The sequence below is a fragment of the Lycium ferocissimum genome, chromosome 5 (assembly GCF_029784015.1).
Source record: "Lycium ferocissimum isolate CSIRO_LF1 chromosome 5, AGI_CSIRO_Lferr_CH_V1, whole genome shotgun sequence".
Taxonomy (NCBI): domain Eukaryota; kingdom Viridiplantae; phylum Streptophyta; class Magnoliopsida; order Solanales; family Solanaceae; genus Lycium; species Lycium ferocissimum.
Window position 1 is genome coordinate 53,573,752 of NC_081346.1, and position 12,767 is coordinate 53,586,518.

A 12,767-nucleotide genomic window follows, 5' to 3' on the forward strand; every position below is an offset into this window, starting at 1 on the left:
ACCGGACCGTCTATCCGTACCGCGCGGCATGAAACGCACCCCCCGAAGAATGCGGGGGTCGCACGGAAAATGTACTGAGTATGTAAAGCAGAAATACAGAACCATAGGAACAAAATACAGAAAGTAGATGCAATATGCAGCGTATCAAAATATGTAGTTAAAATACAAATCATGCATAGGCTCTTAGAACGGTGGTCGCCCGTCTGTCGTTGGCGCCACGCCACAAGATCACACCGTAAGGATTTCATATCTCCGTAACCCGACATATCCCCGTAACACATCATAGCCAACCATCACACCATACACAAAAGATCACACCAAACGAACCCGCCCCTCCGGAGAGGAGCTCGGAACCGTAACACGCATCACACCGAATATATATCATAGTGCGCACGAAGCATATCCGGCCCGGGATCCGGTGAACGAGGTAATGACCATAAGCACGAGCAGAGTCGTGAGTAACCAAGTGCATAAAATCATAATCATAAGTCGTCAAATAAGTAAGAAGTCCATATGCGGAAGTCAAGACGAAAATAGTAATAAGTTTTTCCCAAAAAGTCATTAAGGGTAGCACAGAAAAGCCGCGGGCCCCACGGACGGGTTCCGACCCCCATCCGAGCCCGACTACGATAGTTGGGGGAAAGTTATGCCTTATGAAGTTACCTATTATGTTTCGGGGCGATCCGAGCTCGTATGCAAAAGTTACGACGTTTGAAGTTCTGGACCTTTTTTGTAACAAAATGCTTTACAAAACTCTTAAAAACATAAGAAACTTAGTTTGGTTACATTAAAGAGTAAGTCTTGAAAAAGGAATAAAGTACATGTCTAGGCTTGGATCTTAAGAGTGGAATTACCGAAGCTCGGGTCATAGCCTAGTTGATACTAAGACATGCCAAAAAGAGAAAGTTACGCCTTACATACCTTGCTTGCTTCCTTAGCTACTCCAAACTCAGGCCTCGGCTCTCCAAAGTCTACACGATGCCAATGAATATCAACCATTAGATGTAAATATTTTAAGGGTTCCATTCCAAAGCATTACCCAATTCTACGTAGAGATTTGGGACTTCCCCTATAAATGCAACATCCCCGAGAATTCAACTCGGCTAATTCTTCAACAACAACACCAACAACCATTTCAACAACATTAACAATTCATTCAAAATACATTATAATGCTAATAACTCTTCTCCAAATATCCAACAACACTCCATTTATGTTCAATTCAACTTCGTACGTTCAAACTAACATCAATGCTTACATGTTCAAATAATAATCCGAAGCCATTCAAATCCGTTTTAAGAACATCCCAAGGATCCATACAATATTCAAAACAACTCAAACACTAAGTCACCTTACCCGAAATCCATCAACTACATTAGGGACTTCAACAACACATTTCCTCTTTCCAAATTCATAAACTACATCAACAAACCATACCTTAACATTATTATTCTTACAAATTCAAGAACTACATTAAAACCATATTAATTCTTAAATCAGCCCACACGGTTTTAGCTTCAATCAGATCATTAAACTTCATTTTTACATCATATAAAGCATGACGACAACAACCAAAACACCAAATAACATTAATTCATTTCATGCACACCAAGCAGCCCCTATTCGGCCACTCCACAACATACAACATTCCATGAGTTTCCTTCATTTTCTACACATCACCACAACACATAAACATGTTGAATTCAATTACTCTCCACTCCTACACAACACACACATATGCACGGCCACACATACATATACGGCCACAACTTCAACTTCCATATTCCATGATTTTCATTCATTTCCATACTCCACAACATTTACAAATCATCTTTAACATATGAAAAATAAGATTAAGCCATACCTCTTTCACTTGATTCTTCAAGTTGGCTAGAGTTTGGTTTTGCACTAATCCTTGTTCCTACTACTCCAACAACCCCTCCATGTTGTTAAGCATGTTCTAAGGAGTTGAAATACTTGAAACAAATATTTTTCTTCAATTTTTTTCCTTGGACTGCTCGGCTGTGGAGGAGTGGCCGTATGGCTCTCCTTTTTCTTTCTCAAGATTTCTTGAAGTTTCTTGTTTTTGGAAGATGAAAAATATGGCTCTTATCATCTTAATATACATAATAAACATCCATGTGGCCATGGCCCACACCTTAGGTGGTCAAGCCACATGGCAAATGTTTGTCATGAAATGCCAACATTTTTTTTAAAACTAATTTTTGACCCCAAATTTTTCATAAGTTGTCTAACCTTCCATAATCCAATATTAATCCCAAACTCCATAATATCTCATGCCAATGAAATCATAACAACTCGTGTTTTGAAATAAATGGTGGTTAAAATCTTTACTTCATATCCCGGAATCCTCTTGTCCTTAACTTTCCGCAACTAGTCCAGAATGTCCCGACGTACGAAAGTGCGGGATATAACACACATTATACAGCGACGAGGACCATCAAAGTACAAAACATCTAACTGTACATATCTGTCTACGAGCCTCTAAACATAGTACACATATACATAGGGAGGGCCGAGTACTGCCGTGCCCGAATATATACACAAAATAGTACCAAAGAACTGAGGCTCCGGAACAACTGGAGCACTGCTACAATACTGCTGATAGAGCTCCTAGGAGTCAAGTCTGTCCACCGCCGACCTACGCGCGCATGGAACGCAGTCCACAAGAAGGACGGGGACGAATAATGTACCGAGTATGTAAGGCATGGAAACTAATACAAACAGGAGCATAGAGTAGGATTGACAATATCATGGGGTCATATATATATATATATATATATATATAATGGAACAAGAAAATAACCTGTACATAGGAATACCCCTTTCAAGTCGGATACCATGCATGCTTGTCTTTCCTTTTTAGAAAAAAAAAACATTTCTTTTCATATACATAGAAAATAGAACTCATAGCATGTCGTGTCTTGTCATAACATATCATATCGTATCATATCATATCATGTCGCATCATATCATATCACATCATATCATATCATATCGTATCATATCCTAGCGTATCGTGTCATGTCATAGCATATCGTGTCATGTTATAGCGTATCGTGTCATGTCATAGAGTATCGTGTCATGTCATAGCATATCGTGTCATGTCATAGCATATCGTGTCATGTCATAGCATATCGTGTCATGTCATAGCTTATCGTGTCATGTCATAGCATATCGTGTCATGTCATAGCATATCGTGTCATGTCATAGCTTATCGTGTCATGTCATAGCATATCGTGTCATGTCATAGCACCGAACAACGTCGGCTCGCCCACATAGCGCCGAAATACGTCGGCTCGCCCATATATCCCGCGTCCGGGCATCCCGCGTCCGGGATGATAAGCCAGCTGACCAGGTGGCGATGAAACATGTTTCCCTTCCCATTCCCCACATATACATGTATCCCTTCCCCCCAGCCCATGTACATATACATATCTTATATACATATATCTCACCTTGAAGGAACGATAATTATAAGGCGGGACTATCAACGGAAAATAATTTTGAAAGCAAACATGAAACGAAACCACGGACATCATAAACGTTAGTTCATATGCTTGAAATGCTTAGAAAATAGTATCATAACCAAGGAATAAAATTAAAGACCAAGAACTAGTTTAACACTTTTATACTCGCATTGGATTCTTGACTTAAGGCTCTTAGGCATGGAATCATTCTTGTTACACTTATCATAGACATATTCTCTTCCTTACATCATCGTTATCATTATCATCATAGAAACATTCTCATTAGCATAGTTACAACACTTATCGTTTGATAAACGGAGCAATAAAGAAAATCCGGAACAAAGGGGGCCCACCTCAAGTCAAATGAGGTGGCGTACACAACTTACATATGTTACATTCCAAGACGTCACTTATAAGAGCTTTTAAAGTAGTCGGGTCCTATTTGTGCACGTTCTAGATCTTTAGGTAACTTTCCAACATTTTATGCAAAATATTAATTCAATTCTATTAAATGAAAAAGGGTTAATTTCAAGTTCGGATTTCTAGGAATGGAATCATCCCCGAGGCGCGTATTCAAGCCTATTATGTCTAAGACATGCCAAAGAAGGGAGAGTGAAGCCTTACATACCTTTTCCGCCCCTTACGCGACTCCAATTTCAAGTTGCAAATCCGCCAAAATCTACAATTTGGTCATGTTTACCAAACATTGATTAGAGCATTTAGAAGTTGAATCTTAAGATAATACTTGTCTACCGAAATTTCGGCAGCACTTCCACTATAAATACACCATCCCACCAAGTTCAACTTGGCCAATTTCAACCATCAACAAATCCCAGGAATTCAACCCGGCCAAACTATCCACAACAATGCCCATATTCATACTAACGATCTCAATAACCAAACCGAAGTACATTCTAACAATTTAATCAACATATTACTTTCTTCAAGACCTTCCAACTCCCATAAGAACAATAACAACTTAATAATTTACACATTAACGACATCATACTAACAACATTATATTGCATTCATGCAAGAACATCACATTCCATTTACATAAACTTCCACCACCAACCTCCAACTACTACAATTTCACAAAAATTACTAAGCTCTTATTAGCAATATAGAATCCACACAACAACAACCAATATACTAAATAAAATTAACTCATTTTCCTCCACACTTCGACAATTATACACGGCCATGCATACATTATGCAACTCACGGCCAACATCATACACACATGGCTACAACTTCTCCAAAATTATTCAACTTCCATGATCAACATAGCATCCACAACAATAACAACCAAACACTAGATAAAATAATTAAAACAAAATTCCTACACACACATAGACATACACGGCCACACACCTATAGTCTTGTTCTTCATGAATCTCAGTCACTTTTGCATACTACAACATGCATAAACATCCATAACATATAAAAGAAAATGAATTCTTACCCTTTCTCTCTTATCTTCCTTCTTGGCTAGAACTTACAACCCACAAAAATATGTGGTTTCTTGCTTCAATGACTACTCCACCTTACTAAGGACCCTTTAATTGGTAGGAAATAATTTTTGAAGAAATTTTTGTAAATTTTTTTTGGAAATTTTTCACTTGGCCGAATGGCCCTCAATTTTTCTCCTTCTTTTTCTTGTTCTTCCACTTCTTGAGATTTCTAGAAAATTTTGTGACAAAGATGACTTAGTCATCTTTTATTTTTGTAAGCTAAACCCCCACATGGGCTTAGCCCATGTCATGGCCGGTTGGGCCTTCTTTTTCCTCTTAAAATTTCAAGCTCAATTATATTTTTCATGACAAGTAGTAATTCATAAAACTGTTTTCCAAATTCCAAATTTACCCTTCGCCTTCCTTTATATTTCTATGAGGCGTAGTGCGAATTTCCCTTTATGCCCTTGACCTTTCTTGATAATTCCGCTTCTAAATTCTTCATAAGCCATTCACATGCTTAACAAAATGAAAATATGGCCTTGCTTGTTGTACTCCCGCGATTGTCTTGAATTATCCGATTACACAAAAATGCGGGATATAACAAGAAAGATTACAGGAAAATGATCACGTTTAAAAACTTCAGAACTAACATAGCTCAACTCAGTGATGCTCAACAATCTAGACAAGCAATTTTAAAGAAAAAATAATGTTAAGGCAAGCTAACTAAGCACAACAATATTCTTGAATTAACCATACTCCTAAATTAGACATATCATCATCCAAAACTTAAAGGTAAATACAAAGAGGCAATAATAAGATAAAATGTTACCCTTTTATTGTGCAGCCTTGTCAAGAGTTGAACTTCGAGCCTATGTGCTTCCAACCCCGACTCAAACCACACAAAAATGAAAGAAAAATATGAATATTTCAGAACTAAAAGAAGATTTAAACCCTAGAACAAAGGCCAAACCTTTTAAAATTTTACTATGAGCCTAGGATTTGAGTTTTAATGCTCAAATCAAAGCTCTGAGATTTCAAGATTTTTTTTTCGAACTCTCAAAACCTCTTTCTTTCCTTCTCTTTTTTTTTCACAGTGTTGGGGTTTCTATTTATAGAACCCCAAGCTCGAACCATAAATCATATCATTCAGAGCTAATTGATCCTATAGGCTAGGTAAAAGCTCTCTTCTCTCTCTTTCTATTCCCATGAAAACCCTAAACTAAACATATTTTCAAACAATGGCCACTGGTCAGTCGTCAACGGCGGGCTGGCTAGCCTCCATCAACTTCCAACCTAGTTCACTACCCTCCCCTTACTAACACAAAAATACCCTCTTCTCAGCCAATTGTCCCATTTCTCTCAGTCATAGAAACAAACCCTTCAACCTACATGCAGACTCTTGTACATGAATGTACTCCTACTACCAACCCCATTGTTGATCCTATTCCTATCAAGGAGGTTCAATATGTTGATGGTATCCCAGTGATGCATTGGACTACATCAGAACTATCAAGAATGGAGCAAATAGAGAATTTAAAGCATACTATTGTAGGTAAGTTCTCATATGGCTAGCGTAAATGGATTTAGTTGAGAGATATTATTCCAAGTCAATGTGGTGCTAAGGGAAAGTGTCAAGTTCGATTCCTAAGAGATCGACATGTTTTGATAGATGTTCTTTAATGGAAGATTTCATAAACATCTCTTCTAAGAGTGCCTTTTGGTTGAAGTCTAAAGATGGTAAGTCTTATCAGATGAGACCTCTCATAAAGAAGAGACTTCAATTACAATGGCAATGATATCTTTCCCTTATTTACTGCCTACTTATTTTGTTAAGGAATCTTTGTTTACCTTAGCATCGGCAGTTGGGAAACCTTTGTTATTAGACATGACTAATATTAATAAAACCAGGCCTAATTGTGCTAGTGTAGAGGTACAACTGGATCTATTATCAGATCTTCCTAAGTTTGTTATGATGGAGATTGAAGATGACCAAATCAAGGAAGTGAATGTTATGAAAGTGAAGATTCAGTATGATCATTTGCCTAAGTATTGTACAAAATGTAAGTTACAAGGCTATGCAAAGGAAGAGTGGGGACTGTTACATCTTGAGTTGAAGGTAGAAAAGAAAGAGGATGTCAATAAAGGAGAGGCGAGAAGAAGAGAGGAGGAGTGACAACCGAGAAACAAACAAAGAAGAACAACATCTAAGGGATTTCAATATCCAGGAAGGCATAATAGGTATAATAGATGGAGGTATCCAGTGCAGCAATATTTGCCAAAGGTGTTGTCTAGTGGGAAAGTTGTTACTTATCCAAATGCTAATAACATGGGAAAGAAGAGGAAGGAGGATGGTCATGCAGGGAAAGACAAGCAGCCAGAAGGAATTACACTTCAAAATAATTTTGAAGTATTGAATGGAAATGTAGAAGAATTGGTGGATAATGACAACACAAAGGATTTGGTTCCTACTGACTCAGTAGGGACATCCAAAGAACTAGATATATTAACCAAGAAGGCAAATGATGTTGACAAATCTGATGAAACTTTGAATGTAACTAGGGAAGAAGGTCATATTGGAATGCAGGATGATAATGGGAAGGCAAGTACATGTACTGAGATAGTTATTTATAAGGGTCCTGAAGAAAAGATTAACAATGTAGATGATCCTTAAGAGAAAGTTACTTATGGAGGAGACAAAGTAGCAGATAGCCAAGAACAAGTAGAAGATAGTGCAGGTACTGAGATAGTTACTTATAAGGGTCCTAAAGAAAAGACTAACAATGTAAATGATCCTCAAAAGAAAGTTTCTGATGGAGGAGACAGAGTAGCAGATAGCCAAGAACATGTAGAAAATGGAGAGAAGTAGAAATTAAATGAATGTGTGGACAAGTTAGCTCAGGAGCATGAGTTAAGTAACACAGTCTTTAATCAGGAGCATACTCAAAAGGAATTTCCCCTTCCAATTGTGCTCAGACAGGAGGATCAGTTGAATTTTTCTATAAATGAGGATGGAGTGGGATCCTATCCACTTGAAAGGGAGGAACCTAATGATTTGCATGTGGATCTAGTGGAAAAAGTTTAAGATCAACAAATTCTATCCCTGAAGAAACCTTCTCCTTTGAAGGAACTGCATGATGTAGTGTCCCATAATCTAGCAGATATGGCATTACCTGAGTAGCTTGAAGTAAGTAGCAGTGCTAAATATGTGGTAGATGAGGAAGCCATAGAGTAGGTGTTTAATCATGTAGCTAAGGAAGCTGATATTTCTCCACATTCCATACAGAAAGGGAGTAAGAAGGGCAAACAACAAAGTGTAGTGATATTCACTTATAAGAATATTGTCAAATAGAGCCATGAAGAATGTCAATAAATCTTTATGAAGACTCTATTTTGGAATATCATGTCTGTGAATTCACAGCAAGCTTTTCATAGAGTGCAAATGTTACATAGGCATCATAAATTCTCCATCATTGCTTTGATGGAACCATTTCAAAGATTTTAGACACATTCAAAAATATAGAAGGAGATTGGGCATGAGATATGCACATCATAACTGCAATGGTAAAATTTGGTTCTTTATAAATGACAATATAGATGTAGAGGTCATTCAGGATACAGATCTACAAATCACAGTTAAGCTAAGTTTTCAGGAGGATAATAAGATTCTTATGACTACTACGATTTATGCAAAATGTGAAGCATTGGAAAGAATTACTCTTTGGGATAACTTGTATAACCTGGCTGATCAAATGGAAGTGCCCAGGCTTGTGGGAGGGGATTTCAATGTCATTATGAATGAAGATGAGAAAATAGGGGGTCTGTCTATTTATCCAGATAAGTATGAAGATTTTGCATTTTGTGTGAATTCATGTGAACTATTTGAAGTTTCTTTTAAAGGGATCTTATTCACATAGTGGAATGGTAGAGCTGGTAGGGATTGTATTTTTAAAAGATTGGACATAATGCTCACTAACTCAAAACTACAGGATTTGTTTGGTCACATGTAAGCTGAACAATTATCTAGAATCGGTTCTAATCATGCTCCTCTTCTACTTACTTGTGGAGATTCATCTAAACATGTAAGGAAACCTTTCATATTTATAAAGTTTTGGATAGAACATGAGTCCTTGTTTGAGGTTGTGAATTAAGGGTGGAATACTGATTTTGAAGCAGATGAATTCATTACTTTTAAACTGGAGCTTTAAAAAGTTAAGTGTGTTCTATCAGAATGGAGTAAAGCTACTTTTGGGGATATCTTCAAGCAGCTGGTATTAAGGGAAGATATTTTGAGAGTTAAAGAACAACTTTTTAAAGATGATCCTTCTCCTGCAAATAGGATAGTACTACAACTAGCACAAGCAGAATTAAAGAAGTATCTGCATTATGAGGAGGAGTTCTGGAGACAAAAATCTCATTTTACTTGTTTTTCTGAGGGGGATGGGAATATAATGTTTTTCCATAATATAGTAAATGGTAGGAGGAAGAGACTGCAGGTAAAAAGGATGAAAAAGCAAGATGGAAGTTGGATTGAGGGGGAAGATGCTCTAGCTGAGGAAACAACCCAATTTTATCACCATCGCCATTACACATGAGGATATCTCTTCGGATTTCTCATTGTTGCAACATGTTCCTAATATGGTTACTCAGGAGAAAAATCAGATACTTACCAAAGATGCCAACTCTAGAAGATGTTAAGAAGGCAGTTTTTTATAGTCAAGGGATAGTTCAGGTGGTCCAGATGGTATGATAGGAGCATTTTATCAAGTATGCTAGGATATTGTGGGGGCTGTTGTGTATAATGTAGTGAAAGTCTTCTTTGAAGGACAGACTTTGCCAAAGTCCATAACTCATACAAATCTGGTTCTGATCCCAAAGAAGAATAATGCTAAGACCTTTGCAGATATGAGGCCCATAATTTCTAAGTAATTTTATTAACAAAGTGATCTCTATAAAGGGTACAGAATAAGCTTGAAAATGTTTTGCCTTCTTTGATATCTTCTAATCGATGCCGGTTTTGTAAAAGGAAGATGTATCATCGAGAATGCATCGTTAACTCAAGAGGTGGTATCGATATAAGACTTAGGGGAAAACCAAACTAATGTGGTGCTTAAACCGGATATGGCTAAGGCTTATGATAGAGTGTCCCGGGATTTTTTGGCAAGAGTTCGAGGAAGATAGGATTTGCGAGAAGTATTTATAGATATGATATGGAGATTGATAGCAAACAATTGGTACTCAGTTCTATCCAATGGACAGGCTTCTGGTTTTTTCCACTCAACAAGAGGTGTTAAGCAAGGAGATCCACCATCTCCTGCTTTGTTTATTTTGTCTGCAAAAGGTTGTCTAGAGCATTGAACTCTTTATTTGAGGACAATGGCCTTAGAAGCTATGGAATGCCTAAATGGAGTGCTAATTTGAATCATCTTGCTTATGCAGATGATACTATTATATTCTCATCCAGATGATACTTCATTGCAAAATGATCATGGGAATATTACAGGAGTATGAGCAGATGTCAGGGCAGCTTATCAACAAAGAAAAAAGTTCCTTCTACATGTATAGTAAAGTTGCAAATGTGATAGTACAACAGGTAAAGGCTATTACTGGTTTTACTATGGGATCTTTCCCTTTCACATACTTAGGTTGCCTAATCACACATGCAAGAAAGAGAAAGGCTGATTATAATGACTTGATCAAAAAGTGAAGGACAAACTCACAAACCTTGAAAGGAAGACTTTTATCTTTTGGAGGAAAAGCCGTTTTGATCAACAAAGTTGTTTTGTTAAGTATGCCAATTCACCTACTCTCACTATCGTACCTCAAAGAGTGTTATATATGAACAGCATAGGGTGTTTGCAAGATTTTTCTGGAATAATAATGAAGAAGGAAGAAGAAGACATTGGTCTTCATGGTTAAATCTGTGCTTGCCAGAGGAGGAAGGTGGAGTTGGCTTCAGATCCTTATTTGATGTTTCTAAAGCATTATTTGCTAAACTCTGGTGGACATTCAGAACTACAAATACTCTATGGTCAAATTATATGTGGAACAACTATTGTAAAAGGCAATACCCTCAGTATGTGCCTTGGAAATGAGGCTCTTAGGTCTGGAAGATAATGTTAGAAGCTAGAGATAACATGGAGCATGAAATGTGGTGGGAGCCAAGAAGTGGAACTGCTAATATCTGGTTTGATAATTGGACAAAACTTGGAGCTCTATACTACTTAGTTCTTGATGAGTTTGTTGTGGATGAAACAGTACAAGATGTGAAGGAACTGAGAAATCAGGATGGATGGAACATGAGTAAACTACAACAGCTTTTTCCTACAAATATTGTTGATCATATACTGGAAGAATTAGACCTTAATAAATCTACAGAAGAATGGGATAAACCAAGGTGGATGATGACAAAGATCTCGGTAAATTACGGTTGGAAGTGCATGGGAGCTCTTAAGAAATCAAAGTCCGATATATACAAAAGCATGTGGATACCGTGTTTGCCTTTCAAAATCTCATTCTTTTTCCGGGAGATTGAGGAAATGCAAACTACCGCAGGGATATAGTGAGAAGGATTGGGATTGATACGAAAAAATGCTATTGTTGTGATCCTAAATAATGTGAAATGTAGATCATCCGTTTGTCACGTAAAAAGTTGCTTCTCGTGGTTTGGAGATATGTTAAAGCCGCTGGAATCACAACAACTTTGCTTCTGTGAAACAAGTGATACGTGTTCGGTGGAATGCTGATTTTTCATCTAAGTTCAAATCTATTATTAGAGCCATAGCAGTTATCACAATATGGCAAATATGGAAGTGGAGAAACACTGTGGTGCATGGAAGGAAGATGACAATCAATAAGGTGATATATAAAATAAATTTGACCATTCATCAGATGTGCAGAGTTAGAAATCCAAGAATGCAAGTACCAAAGTCTCTTCCACAGATTATGTAGATGATTGAAACATACAGACCATATATAGTGAGCAAGATAGTGAGATGGAATTTGCCTATGCCAAGCTGGTTTAATTGTAACTCAGATGGTGCTTCTAGAGGAAATCCAGGGCCAAGCTCAGTGGCATTTTGTATTAGGGACTCTGAGGGAGACCTGGTGCATACTGCAGCTAGAAGAATATCATATGAATCAAACTTAGTTGCTGAAGCAATGGCTTTACAAGAGGGGATTAAATACTGTGTGACAAATGATCTATTGCCTGTAATCTTGGAGACTAATTCAATGACTCTTGAAATGATCTTGACAGGACAATGTGAAGTATCATGGAGTATTTCTTTGATCATAAAGGGTATTACAAGGTTGAGGAGGGATAAGGAAGTGAGAGTGGAGCATGTACCGAGGGAAGGAAATGGATTGGCAGATTTTTTGACTAACTTTGTTTTTTATTTTGCAGGAGAACATCATTTCAATAGTTACCAATCACTTCTAAGGAAAGCATGACAGATTTTGAATACTGAAAAAGCACATATGCCATACATCAGAATCAAGCAAGCCAAAGATCATCATATTCCAGGAGATTAACACATGTAATAAGGGTTCTGCAGGTTGTCAAAACTGCAAAGAATCAGGCCTAGAACATTTCTAGCAGATTGAATAGAAGGACTTTTGGATAGGTTACAACGGTGCTCATTTTGCTGTCACATGTCCTAAGGGTCTTTTTATACAATCATTCTTGAAGGAAAAGGTCAACACTACATAGATCTGGAAAAATCACGTAAAACAGCTGAACATGAGGAACTTTCTAAAAGAATTCTATTCCATCCTTGAAGCCTGAATTTTAATTCAATGGACTGTGGATTCATAGCACCTG

At 37.4% G+C, this 12,767-nt stretch overlaps 1 protein-coding gene across 1 annotated transcript; it reads left to right on the forward strand.

Annotated features, from left to right (window-relative positions):
* The first annotated feature begins 11,896 nt into the window (after nucleotides 1-11,896).
* LOC132057820 (uncharacterized) lies at nucleotides 11,897-12,397 on the forward strand. Its single transcript, XM_059450419.1, has 2 exons — nucleotides 11,897-12,245; nucleotides 12,351-12,397. Exons 1-2 carry the CDS (start codon nucleotides 11,897-11,899, stop codon nucleotides 12,395-12,397), a joined length of 396 nt encoding a protein of 131 aa, XP_059306402.1.
* The last annotated feature ends 370 nt before the right edge of the window (nucleotides 12,398-12,767 follow it).